At 35.7% G+C, this 14,203-nt stretch overlaps 1 protein-coding gene across 1 annotated transcript; it reads right to left on the reverse strand.

Moving 5' to 3' along the window:
- Nucleotides 1-2,393: 2,393 nt before the first annotated feature.
- pigrl4.2 (polymeric immunoglobulin receptor-like 4.2) lies at nt 2,394-8,626 on the reverse strand. The gene is made up of 8 exons (XM_079612828.1): nt 8,528-8,626; nt 7,588-7,902; nt 7,150-7,464; nt 4,699-4,738; nt 3,764-3,897; nt 3,493-3,527; nt 3,293-3,367; nt 2,394-3,128 (listed from the first exon to the last, which is right to left on the reverse strand). Exons 1-8 carry the CDS (start codon nt 8,571-8,573, stop codon nt 3,078-3,080), a joined length of 1,011 nt encoding a protein of 336 aa, XP_079468954.1. The 5' UTR covers nt 8,574-8,626; the 3' UTR covers nt 2,394-3,077.
- Nucleotides 8,627-14,203: the final 5,577 nt, after the last annotated feature.

A 14,203-nucleotide genomic window follows, 5' to 3' on the forward strand; every position in this document is an offset into this window, starting at 1 on the left:
GGACTCAAAGGTAAGCTGCTTTACATTCACTATTTAAACTTTTTTATATTTAGTAGCATTAAAATGCATCACTATCACTGTTACAGTTGGAGGAAGTTTGCTTTAAAAATAAAATACAGATAAATACAAATACCGGAACCTGATGATGTTCTAATCAGACACATTACATTCTTTATGGTTCTCAAACTTTATTACGGTTAATTAGGCTAAGTAAACAAATTCTTAACACTAAATTAAACCTTAGTTAGTAGCCTATAACTCGTTATGCGGATTTGTACAACGGATGTAGCCTACAACTAAATGATTATTATTGGTTCCTATTGGACCACAGCCTATATATAAAATCAGATTTTTACCAGAGGTGGACAAAGTACACAACTTCCTTACTTGAGTAAAAGTACAGATACTACTGGTCAAATATTTACTCCGTTACAAGTAAAAGTTGTAAAGACCAATTTTTACTTAAGTTAAAATACAGAAGTACTCATTTATAAAAGTACTTAAGTATAAAAGTAAATGTCAATGCATTTTTTTTTTTTTATTGTTGCATGTAATAGCCAATTTACAGTAGGCCTACCGTATGCCTCTGAATCTCTGCCTGCCTACCCTCATATCAATATCACATGTATTTCTAGAACACAGTTCCAGTCGTGGGATTGAATAAGTCACTCAATAACGTCCACAACTTTCGGACACACAAATGGCTGTTCCCAGTTTTTGGGCTTTTAGTATGAATATGTTAGCCTTACTGTTATCTATAAACTAATGTGCTCCAAAACAATGACAAAATTCGCATTAAGAAGACCAAACCCAACGCTGAAAATTAAAATCATGTTGATGTCAGAATCCAATGTCAGATTGACGTTAATCTTCAACGTTGGACGGATGTTGTATTGTGGTTGAAAATCGGTTGACGTCAGAAACCAACATCAGTCGAGTTCTGGCGTCAACCCGACTTGCATTTACAACCAAAATGCAACCAAAATCATCCCTGACGTTACTACTTTCTACTGAAGGACCTTGACAGAAATGTAGTGGTACGATAAAAAGTACGATATTTGTCTTTCAAATGTAGTGAAGTTAAAGTAAAAGTTTCCGGAAAAAAATAACTCAAGTAAAGTACAGATAGCCTACTCAAAAAGTGTACTTAACTCAAGTAAATGTACTTTGTTACTGTCCACCTCTGATTTTTACATGCTACATGATATATTTGTAGACTGTAACTTTTGGCCCTCTAGCGGTTAAAAAAACGGCATGCATTTCGCGGAAGAACGTTGTTTTGGTTGTGCTTCGGCTCTGACACTGCGGATTGGCCTATGGTTCAGGTTGTCCCAGTTAAGACCAACATATGCTAGCTTTAATAGACATGGTAGGCTAACTTACTTACTTGACAATACATACCAGCAGCACAGCATTACTACAACAACCATAATGAAACGACCCTTCACTTCACAATAATGCTTTAGAATAAAATAGAGAGCTACATGGAAATGAATCTGTTCAATAAACACGTTACTCACCTCCTGTTAATAAAAACGGCATCTCCGCGTTGCGTTTACAACAACATTTCAAAACCCTCAGTTTTCTTTTCACCATCTCCAAAATGTTGATTCTTGTTTTATTATGAGTTCTGTGCCGTTCTCTTTTTGCCAGCAGACTCTCCATTGTTCGGCGTTTGTTTAAAACAGGTCGTTTTGCCCTGAGATCGGGTCTATAGCTGCTCCGTCGCGTCAACCTTTCTCGCTATTTGTGACAACTAAGCTATGCCACTACCACACCAGACTGGAATAACTTTTCTCTATTTACGGATATGCGATCACGATACACCCACTGGTGAGTGACGTTTGTACTACGCAATTTCCTGTGAAAACCAGGTCTAAAATATAAACACTTGTTAACATCTAACTTAATTTCATAATGATCCTTTCTCCGTGAAGTCAAGCAGCAAAAATGATAATGTGCAAATACTACTGGCCCATTTTGGGGTGAATATGACTTACATGTCTTAAATTGTAGGCTATAGGTGTGTGTTGTTATGTAGGCTATAGACTGATTGTATTGGCTTGCATCCATGACATATTGTAATGTTATATGCCTACTCTACTGTATATTGAGAAACTTTAGATCGGGATTGCGCAACAATCGGGAGATGATAGACCCCTCCGGGTATTTCGCACACTGAGGCTAAGCCATTGGGAATCAGGGTAAGACAAAAATACGTTTTGGAAGAAGGATTGACTCATTTAAATGTTTTTAATTTTGAACAAAAAAAGTTGTACTTTTTTAGTGTAGGCTAGTTTTAAATGTAATATTTGAGGGTGTGTAGACTTTTTATACTAATTTGTTTTGTGTGTGTGTACACTTGTGTGATAAAAATCCCATAACATTACATTGAATGAGAGCCATAACAGCATATTTATTTTTTGATGTATTAATATTTATGATACATACATGATTTCTTAAGCAAAATATTTATTGATGTACAGATTGAAATACGTCCCATGCATTTCACATACAGTTTTTGAGGAAATCAAACTACAAATGGTTACAGCAAATATTAATCTGGAATAGGAGAAAATGTGTTGACATGTATTTAGCAGCTCAAAACAAATCCTTTAATTGCAAAGCCAAATACCGAGTAATAAGATATAGATTTCAAGCTAGTATATTTTTAGGTTTTTCTGAAGTGGTGTTACAAATGTTAAGTTGACCGAAACTGATTGTGTTGCTCTCTGATGTGGTCATGAAGTGTTTCAGTTTTACTTCTCACATTGATTAAGAATAAAAGTAGAATAGCAGAAGAAACATATATGCAAATAAATAGGAGACACTTTCACACATTGCATTTTGCAGTTGTGGCAAAACTCTTAATAGTAAAATGATAATCTGACACAACCATGACCTCTTAATCTGCAAACAACACATTCAAACATGTGCTGGAAATTCCTCTTTTTCTTTCTCACCTCATTGGTTGCTTTAAAGGAAGCTTTACATGATGTAAAACCGACGAATATGCCATAACTTCAGATTGTAATATGCATAATGTGAATTGCCGGTGTGTCAGAGATCATCTGTTATTAGTGAAGTTTCAAAGCACTGTAAATCACTTCTTGGTCAAGAGGACGGCTCTGAAAATAATTTAATAAAACACAAGACAGAGTGAGATGAATTTCAATGAGCCAGTGATTAAAAGCATTGAGATCATGGTACATTATATTATATTATAGTACTTCACACAGTATATTACAGTATACGTATGCATTAATGGTACCAGCAATGTACTAATGCTTACAATGGAGACCTGGTTTTGTTCATCGTTCTTTCCTTTCTTGAAGACCACTGTGTCATACATCACAGGACTTTCTGTCTGTGTAAGAAGAGTGCAAACAACTTTTTTCAAAAGATTATTCAGGTATGAATCTAAAGTCCTGCTGTAGTGTTAGATGATTTGTACTGCATGTCTGATAGATATTTCAAGGCCTAAACACATACCTCAGAACAGACGTCTTGTCCTTGTGTGGGCAAATCTTAAAACAGGAAGAATCACATCATAAAACCACATGCAAAAAAAACAAACACAAAAAAAACTTCTTGTATGCAAAATGCTATACAAATGAAAAAAGATAAGTGTTATTCGTGGAGACTAAGAGTTTTCACCAAGGTAATGTAATGCGGCAGTGCAATAAATCCCGTGAAATTGGATTTGAGGCATTAGCAGTGAAATATTGCTTTGAATTGAATATAAAGCTGTGTTAGAACTGACTGTGTTTTTGTATAATCCTCCAGATCAGCAAAACCAGCGTCAGAAGCGGCACAGCTGTCCAGATCAGCAGAAAGATCCTGCTTCTGTGGTCAGACGAGGTGTCCTCGGTCTCATTTCTCGCTATTTTGCTGCTACTATAAATAGAATCATTTTATGAGTCTAAAATGTCAATGACATAATTAAAGGGAACACTCCACTTTTTGTGGAAATAGGCTCATTTTCCAATCCCCCTTGAGTTAAACAGTTGAGTTTTACCGTTTCCAAATCCATTCAGCCGATCTCCGGGTCTGGCGGTAGCACTTTTAGCATAGCTTAGCATAGATCATTGAATCTGATTAGACCGTTAGCATCTCTCTCAAAAAAATGAGCAAAAAGTTTCAATATTTTTCCTATTTAAAACTTGACACTTCTGTAGTTACATCGTGTACTAAGACCGACAGAAAATGAAAAGTTGTGATTTTCTAGGCCTATATGACTAGGAACTCTCATTCCTGCGTAATAATCAAGGGCGTAATAATCAGTTCTGCCGTACCAGCAGCACAATGATATTACAATACAAACTTAGTGCCGGTCACGTTGGAAGTTACCAAGCTGGGGACTATTTTCAGGCGCTACATAATATCACTGCGCCTGCTTAGTACACGATGTAACTTCAGAAGAGTCAAGTTTTAAATAGGAAAAATATAGAAACTCTTTGGTCATTTTTTTTTTTAAAGAGATGCTAATGGTCTAATCAGATTCAATGATCTATGCTAAGCTATGCTAAAAGTGCTACTGCCAGACCCGGAGATCAGCTGAATGGATTTGATAACGGTAAAACTCAACTGTTTAACTCTAGGGGAGTTGGGAAATTAGCCTATTTCCATGTTCCTTTAAGAAAAGTCCCTTTTTTAAATCAGTTACTTGATTATTTCAAGTTTCAGGAATTTACTTACGAAGTCGGACCAGCTTCCTCAGAGCTTATATCATTCTCAGCTGAGTTTGGAGGAGAAAAAGCAAAAAATTAGTTACATAGGATACTGTAAAAACTAATAATAATAAAAAAAAGTTTGATTCTAGTTTGTTGCAATTATGTTTTATTATATCAAGATAAAATAATATTTATAAATATGAAATTACATCTATAATAGGTGAATTATGTAAGGAATCATTGCAGATGGGCCGTTGAATTATTAAAAATAATGCACACCCGGGATTTCAATAATTCAATGGCCCGGAGTCAATTATTCTGCTTATTCCACACCTCAAAACATTGTTCAGAGAGAGGAGAGCGGGAGAAAGAGAGCGTGTGCTTTCTGTAATAAAGTGTAATTTTGTGGCAAAAACATGGAAATCATTTTTTTATCCTATTATTTATTATTTGCTGGTCAGTGTTGTTGTGGGTTTTGGTTTTGCTGCTGTTGTAGTCTGTAAGGACCTTTGAAATTACTGAAATCATTTATCAGATTCAAGCATTCAACATAGTATGAATATAAATAACATATTCCAGATATAATGTTTTTGGTCAATTAAATGAGTCCATAACGGACTATACGTATACATTTGTGTGGACTCAATTGTGGAGAAGAAAACTGTAACGGTATTTCCAAATAACAAAAGTTTTATAACAAAGGAAGTCAAGGAATGTTTGAATAGGAAGAAGTTGGCATTTATAAATCATGATAAAATAAAAATAGTCCAAAAGGAACTGAATAATCTGAAGGGGGCGAGGAAAAAATATAGAGATATGATAATTTTGCTACAGGGAATTCAAAAAAACTGTGGGATGCAATGAAAGTTGTAACAAATATGGCACCACCTCACAAAACTTTTATAACTAATGATGACGAACACATGGCAAATTATTTAAATGACTTTTTTTTGAGGTTTGAGTCACCAGCTGATTATACGGGTGTTCTGGACAATGTAATATGTGAACCGGGTCAGAGGCTAGTGGTTGACCCACAGGTGGTCAGCACTTTATTTAGAGGTGTATGCTCTAAAAAATCTATGGGCCCGGATATCATTTCGGCCTTTTTGTTAAAAACTTGTGCTATGGAGCATTTTTCATTTCATACACTCACATACTATCCCATCTCTATGGAAGAAATCCACATTGTAATAGCCTACCAGTTCCTAAGAAACAGAACTCAGTGGAGAATGGTGATTTTAGACCAGTGGCCTTTACATCTCATCTCATGTTATGAAGTGTTTTGAACGATTTGTTCTAATGGGTTTAAAGGATCAAGTCAAACCGTTACTCGACCCGTTTCAATTCGCATACAGGGAGAGGCGAGGCACTGAAGATGCCATAAATTGCATCTCTCATTTTGGTTAGTAGTAATTTAGAAGACATTCAAGCATATGCCCGTTTACTTTTTATTGATTTTAGTTCAGCGTTTAATACCCTGAATCCCATGTTGTTGACCACAAAGTTAAAAGAGCTTAAGGTAAATCCATACTGTATTCAGTGGCTCTCTTCCTTTCTGAACAACTACACACAACAGGTGAGAGTCACTCGTATTCTGAGGTTAAAATCACGAACACGTGAGCCCCGCAGGGATGCGTCTGCGTCTGCTCACCAAGACAGTACTTTTTTTAAATCAAATTTTCTGATGACACAGCACCTCGACACTTGGTCAGGTGGAACCGGGGTCACACACTACCACCAAGTGTAGGGGATAGTCCGGTAATGATACATGGTAATATCATGTTCCTTTATATAAGTACTTGGGAGTCTAGATAATTCACTATGCTGGTCTCTTCATGTCAACAATATTTGTTCCAGGTTACAGCAGAGATTATACTTTATTCCGCAGGCTAAAAGCGTTTGGAGTGAATCAGAGAATCATGTACTTGTTTTACCAGTCTATTTTCGAGAGCTTGGTTAGATATGATATCACTGTATGGTATGGTAATTTGTCTGTCCAATTAAAATCAAGGTTAAGACGTTTGGTGCACACCGCCTTTAAAATATATAGGGGTGAGGAGAGATATCACCACAAGAGTTGTTTGATGCTTCAATTTTAAACCATGCCAAGAAAATTGTTGGAGACGATACTCATATCCTGAATTCCCACTTTAAATGATTACCATCAGGAAGGAGGTATAGGGTCTTGAAATTCCTTTGTTCAAAGCGTTAAATAGAGATAAAATACTGTGAACTGTCATTGTGTCTCGCATGCATTTAACTTCACTTATTCTCTATTTGTTTTAATGTATGTTGTATTGTATGTATCGACTGCCATTGTGTTTTTTGTGTATTTAATTTCACTAATTTCTATGTTGTTTTGTTCTGTATACGGACTTTGCACGTTGTCCAAGAGAGATTTCCCAGCGATGGGACTAATAAAGTATTAAGTAAAGTAAAATACTTTTCCACAAGATTACTGAAATAAATGACTTACATGTATTTTTCTGTTTATTATTGTCCTTCTGAACCGTGAGTTGAACAGGGGCTTGCAGATCTCCAGCAGAGCAGAAGTACCATCCAGAATCACTGAGTCTCAGTCCAGTCATCAACACAGTGAAGCTTCTCCCATCATCACTGATCTGGACTGATGAACTCTGGGATGTGTCAGTCTCAGTGTAACAGCTCTTATCTTTAATTCTGCACCACTTTTTGATTTTATTCTGATATCCAGAACTGTAGAAACACTGGACACTGACATTATCACCTTCATGTCCAGATACACTGCTGTTCATCACAGACACACCAGGAGCTGAACACAGACAGCAAACAAACAAACAAAAAAGTTGGATTTGGTATTTTATTTAATCTAATCAGGTATCTACTGAAGCATAAAACCACAATGTACAAACAAATAAAAATAAACAGTTTTTACCTTGTTGAACAGTTAAATACAAATGTTTTCTGTCATCTGGTTTTGCTTGAATCTCCACAGCACACCAGTAACTTCCAGAGTCTGAAGATGTTGCATTGTTGAGTTTCACAGTAAAAATATTGTGGGCTGGATAATCAGTTATTGTCCATTTCCCTGTATCGTTTTCACGGGCTGTGATTTGGCATAATGCCCAATAAAACCCTCTACACCAGAGTTTTGAGTTTAGTTTATACTGATTGTCATACAGACACGGGATTGTAACAGTTCCTCCTTCTCTCACAGATACATAATCTAATGTATTCATCCTTAATGCTTCTGTAGAGAACACACACACACACACACACACACACACACACACACACACACACACACACACACACACACACACACACACACACACACACACACACACACACACACACACACACACACACACACACACACACACACACACACACGTTATAAACAAGTATTCTCAAAACACTACTTTAAAACACTTAGCTTGGTTGCACAACAGTGATAATACTGGTACAAAATTAGCTAAAACAATTTTAACATTAAATAAAAAAAAATGAATGCTGTCATTTAAAAAAAAAAATCAAAATTTCAACAATCCACATTTACTAAATGTCAACAATCAGTGTTGCAACCTTGTGGTTACTGATTTTTTTTTTTTTAAAGCTGTTGAAAGGTTTTTTGTGCAATGTTCAAGTCTTACACAGCTGGATATAAACTGAACAGAGCTGTAAAGTATATATATTATATATACACACTTAAAATCAAATAGTCTACATGCAGTAGGCTACTATACTTGCTCACCCTGCTGTCTTTAAGAAGTGAAATCAATCAAAGTATATAAAGAAACAACATAAGAAAAGGGTGGTTTATAAAAACAAACATAAAAGCATGTTTTGAGGGTAAAATGTAATTTCTATCTTACCTGCAGTGTAAAGTAAAACACCAAAGAGAATCAGAGGAAGAGCCATGTGACCGTCAGAATGAGTAAAAGACAGAACCTGAAATGAAAATCTGACTTCCTGCCACTGATAATGAGCCGTTCCTGTTTCTGTACTTATTGATGTAATGAACACACACACACACACACAAACACACACACACACACACACACACACACACACACACACACACACACACTGCTATAGGACAGGTTTGACACAAGAGTATTTTAGTTAAACTTGCATTTGAAAAGGTTTGAATCAAAGCAACGCGCTGAAGTAACCTTACAGTACAACACTTCCAAAATAAATATGCACAAATATAATGTGCAAAACTCTGAAGCTGAAGGTCTTATAGAGTATTGACCCTTAATTCACAATAAGATATATTTTATATAAATATATTGTGCATGATTTGCTTCATGCATCATAAGAACCAGGCAGAACAGAATATACACAAACATCTTGTTTCATCCTCCAAACTAAAATTATAGTTCCATTCTGGTTTGGGTAACAAGCCCAACAAAACAACACTGACACACATTCAGGCAAGAGTCAGATATGTAATGTAAAAAGCAGAGTTGAGAACTTGTTCATTTTCATACATTGTCAATTTTTAGGGTGTTACGACCTGCTCCGAGACTTGGGGTGAAGATCCAAACGCAGCTTTATTGGGAAATCCAGAATCATAATCCATATTACAGGCAAAAGGTCAAACACACGGGCAAAGAATCCAAATGAGCAACAGGGCAAACAATGCAGAGAATAAAAAAAATGAAAACACAGGAAACCAGGACAATGCTCAGAACTAGTGCAACAAAATACAAGACTTCACATCGTAAAACCGAATACACAGGACTTAAACAGACAAAAGTAAACAAGATAATAACACACATGTGGACGTAATCAGAACATGATTATCCAGACAATGGTTTTTATGTGAAATGTAGTTCATGTTGAGATAAAGCAGAATGATGGACTGCCCTCTGGTGGAGATCACGGGCACTCCAGCTGGTGGTTGTGACATAGAAAGTGATCACGTGTTAAATGTGTATGTCAAATAAATGGCTACATTCATAACATTGGCTGGCCAAAATAATTACATATTTGTTACGGTCTTTGTCTTTGACGTTTCATATTCTTTTTACCATTTAAATTTTGCTTTGAAATGGCAGGTTCCACTGTGGCAACATGCCCCACTATATTGGTCATTGTACAATGATTCTGTAACTTTTATCCAGGGTTATAATTCCAGGCATATTTTTTACAGCTTTTTTGTCTTAATTCGAATGATTTTCAAAAAAATTATTACAAATGTTCACTGATAAAGTCAAAACCATAGAAACATGTCCAAAGTTCAAATCCAAAATTATTCAACAAGGAAAGTAAATAATGATGAATGCAAATAAGACTCATTTGTATAAAAGATTGATCAAACACGGTTTATTTAACTGGTCAGGTTCATATAGAGGACAAGCATTTGTTAGTGCATTAAACAGATTATTAAAGGGTACAACCTTTTTATGTTGAAAGACAAACTTGAAGTTTGTTTCCTGGATTAAAAAGATCCAAAAGACTCTAAATAGCCCTCCTTCACTGACTATATAAAGGGAAGCATTTTTATCGCTCATTGTTTTTCCAACCTCGCTTCTTTTTTTTTGCCAACATCATCCCACTCTTTAAAACAAAAACACAGTAATTCCTTCAACAGCCACACAAAGCACAAGTTGACTAAACACAGCAAATATCTTCACCCCTCCTTCTCCTCGAACATCACAATCTGAGGGGTTTAAACTTCTCATTTCCCTGAAACACCTGATCATCTCAACACACACCATTAGCCCATTACAGGGCTGCAGATCCCAAACAGAACCAGATGAGGGAGACAGACTCTACAGACTACATTTTGCACATATACAGCACAGTAGAACAAAACACTAAAATAATGCCTGATTTACAGGTATATATGCCCAATAAAAATCATCATTAAACTGCTAAATTATGCTGGTCCGTGGTCAGTAACAATATAAATACATCATATGATACACACAAGACCTTTAACCTATTTAATGTATGCATAATTGAAGAAAATTACAGAGAACCGGCGCTGCATGGTATCTACAGCATCTAAAGGCAGATATTAAAGGGTTAGTTCTGAGGTGAATCTGAGAGCTTTCTGTTCCTTCATCGACAGCCAACGCAACTACCACTTCAATAAAACTGAGATTAAACCACTGGAGTCACATGGATTACTTTTAATGATGTCTTTACTACCTTTCTGGGGCTTGAAAGTGATAGTTGCTGTCAATGGAGGGTCAGAAAGTTCTCAGATATCATTAAAGAAAGCTTAATTTGTGTTCCCGAAGATGAACGAAAGTCTAACAGGTTTTTGAACGACATGAGAATGAGAAATTAATAACAGAATTTTTCATTTTTAGGTGAACTATCCCATCAGAATAAAAGTTTCACATCAGAACTAAAAGAAAAAAAAGAAAACATCACTGAGATGTTAAAAAGTTACAATGAGAACATCACACATATGAGATGATTGTTGAACAGGTCAAGGCATCACGAATAATACATTACTTGGTTTTAAAAATTGTTGATATAAATTTGAGCAGATGAAGAGGTACATGGTAAAACTGTAGATAAATTCACCATCAGATGGCGTCACACATACAGGACAAGTGTGTATTACGCTATATGAGCAATTTACACAGAGCATTTAATGTCCTTATTTATTGTGCAATTAAAATGTATTTAAAACTAAAAATAAATAAAGTAAAATAACAGTTTATTTAATTAACTAATTTAATTAACAAAATTTGAATTTCTGTAAGCCTACAATTTATCTAGGCCTAATTTGGACTTTAAAAGAAAAATGAAGGTTTCATCTCTTTCTAAAGTGTTGATTGATGTGTCGCTTTTGTCCTTCATTTGGTCAAGAATCCGTTCTGGGATGTACCTGTGATGTAAGATGCAGATAAATGAAATGCAAGACTGGAATTATTCATTTTGTTTCAACTATAAAAGCAAACTATATATACACACACTCACACACACATTCATCTTATTATTCATCTTAAATTAGGTATCATTCGAAAGCTTAAACTACGGTGGCTGAGAGAGCTCAGCGTGTGGCAACTGAAGAAAACACCAGAAAAAAACACCAGCAAATAAAAAAAAACATCAGTTCGACATCACAATTTGCTAGTGTTTTTTCTATTTGCATGTGGGGTTTTTTTCAATTGCAGCGCGTTGTTGAGTGACCTCAGTATTAATCTTGTTCAAATCAGTAATCAGACCTTACGATGAAAATGGTAGTTTAAATCCTTTTAGTATTGAGCTCTTCCCCCTAGTGGACACTTTCATTTTTCATTGCACAAAATTTACTGCACTATTTTACAATCAAAACGTTTTCCAATAAAAAAACAACAACGACATATCGTTGGAAAGGTCTGAGACTGAAGGTACCATATTTGCCGACTTTTCTGGGATAAAAGTAATATTGGGGCAGAAATGTTTTAATTTGTGAAGTCAAGTCACCTTTATTTATATAGCGCTTTTTACAATACAGATTGTTTCAAAACAGCTTTACAGAGATAACAGGAAAATAATGCAACACAGTTTTTTTCTGCTGTACAGCAGCTCTAGATGTGGGTGTCACATCAATACTTTGTGGAAGTTTATCATGTGTTCCTGTTGCCTGAGAATTATAATATAGACTTTTGATCCTTCATCTTACACGTGTTTACAACAAACAGTGACACTTGGTGCGTGGCTATTTTTAGTAGGCCTATAGACCCTAAACCAAATCTCAAGAACCTCAATTTTTATATCAACTTAAAGTTTGGACCACAACTTGGTTAGACATGTGGTTTTGATTTTATAGCAATTTCAGAGTCCATTTTTTTGTAAAATATCTATTTTTGCATAAAATAAGTTAAGTACAGATTTTTACAGTAAAATAAAGTAACTTTTTTTAAAGTGTTTTTACTTCAGCAATCTTATTCCAAAGTGACAGTTAACAGGTTTACACTAACTAAAAACTGAAATGGTACAAATAGATTTATTATTAATTTACAATGAATTACTTTCATATGCTCATAACGTCATTAATAAGGAGAAGGGTGTGTGTGGATATGGGATGAACTCACAGCCTTTCAAGGTTTTTTCACAGAGCTGTAGATCACGTCGCCCTCTAGATCCACTGAAGATAAAGCCTGTGAATAAACATGATCAGCTTTAAGAGTTCTGTATCACAACCATTAGTGTGTCATTACAGATGTCACATAACAGAAATGTAAAAATAGTGATCATTTACAGAGGCCTGGGAAGAAGGGGAGCTGGGGATTTTCACACATTATTTTGTGTTCATTTACATTATTTCCTTTTTAGCATTTAGTAATTAATTTGTAGTAAACACTTAAATTGTAAGTGGGCATTTCTAACTAGGATTCATTCAGCATGTGATGTTTTCTTTCTCGAAACTGGATAAGCCTATCCTAATCCTTCATCATGTGTCAGACATGAGCTGTAAATGATGTGAAGAAACTGCATCTCAAAAGAGAAAGTCTTTCAGTGTTCAGTGTAAGGTAGGCAAAAATGTTGTTCATTTTAATTTCCTGTCGCTGTGCATGCACTTTTATTGTATGTGGCAGTGTAAACAACAGCTCAAAACCCTTTCATTTAAAGGCTAAATTTACTTTCCGTAGACAATTCCCATTGTATGATGATTGCAAGCAGTATAGATGATGTCAAAAATGTTATGTACAGTCAAATCCCGGTGTGTATTTTTGTGTAACAAGTGTTCTTTTCACCCATATGCTTGTTGTGTGTCGTGGAGTTTGTGTTTGTGTTCGTGATGCGTTTTATAGACACAATATTGTTTCTTAATCAGATGTGTTGACCGGACATCTGTGTTGACCGGACATCTGTGTTGACCCCCCCCCCCACCCCCCCCCCCCCCCCCCCACCCACCCACCCACACACACCCCAGCACCTCATCCTAAAAGAAGTTTCCCTTTTGATTTGGACAAACAGGACGTCCCGGCCCAAACTGCAGTGTGACTAAGTCATTCAAAGACGACACTTACTGCCTTATGAAAGTTTACAGAACTGTAAATCACCGGACAGTCGTCCACAGAGGAAGAAGACTGTGAAGAAACACAATTGATGATCATTAATTTTCAGTCATCATCTCAGGAAACGTGTACAGAGAGGACTGATGACGTACAGTAGCGGCTGCTGGACTCATGGATGTCATCTGGTTTCCAGAGGCCGTCTGCATCAAACACAAACACAGATTTAGATTCTTTTCTGAAGATTTCTGAATTCCATCAGTGTGTAAAATACTTACTGTATTACTGGTGGTGTTACAATGTTCTTCTTCTCTAATGTGACCTCTCTCTGTCAGAGTGAGATATGAAGATTAAATATCATAATATGTTCCAATCTTTCCATTGCACAAAATGTTCTTTATAGTGGAAAAAAGTTATTTCGTTTTTAAAGTGCTCTTCACACTAAGAACAAAATGTTTATTTTAAGAACGGTTCACTGAAAGGTTCTTTGGGGAACCAAAAATGTTCTTCTATGGTATTGTGAAAACCTTTTTTTTTTTTTTTACCTTTATTTTTAAGATTATACAATTAAAGTTGACC

Source organism: Phoxinus phoxinus, assembly GCF_949152265.1.
Source record: "Phoxinus phoxinus genome assembly, chromosome: 5".
In the NCBI taxonomy this organism is placed as follows: domain Eukaryota; kingdom Metazoa; phylum Chordata; class Actinopteri; order Cypriniformes; family Leuciscidae; genus Phoxinus; species Phoxinus phoxinus.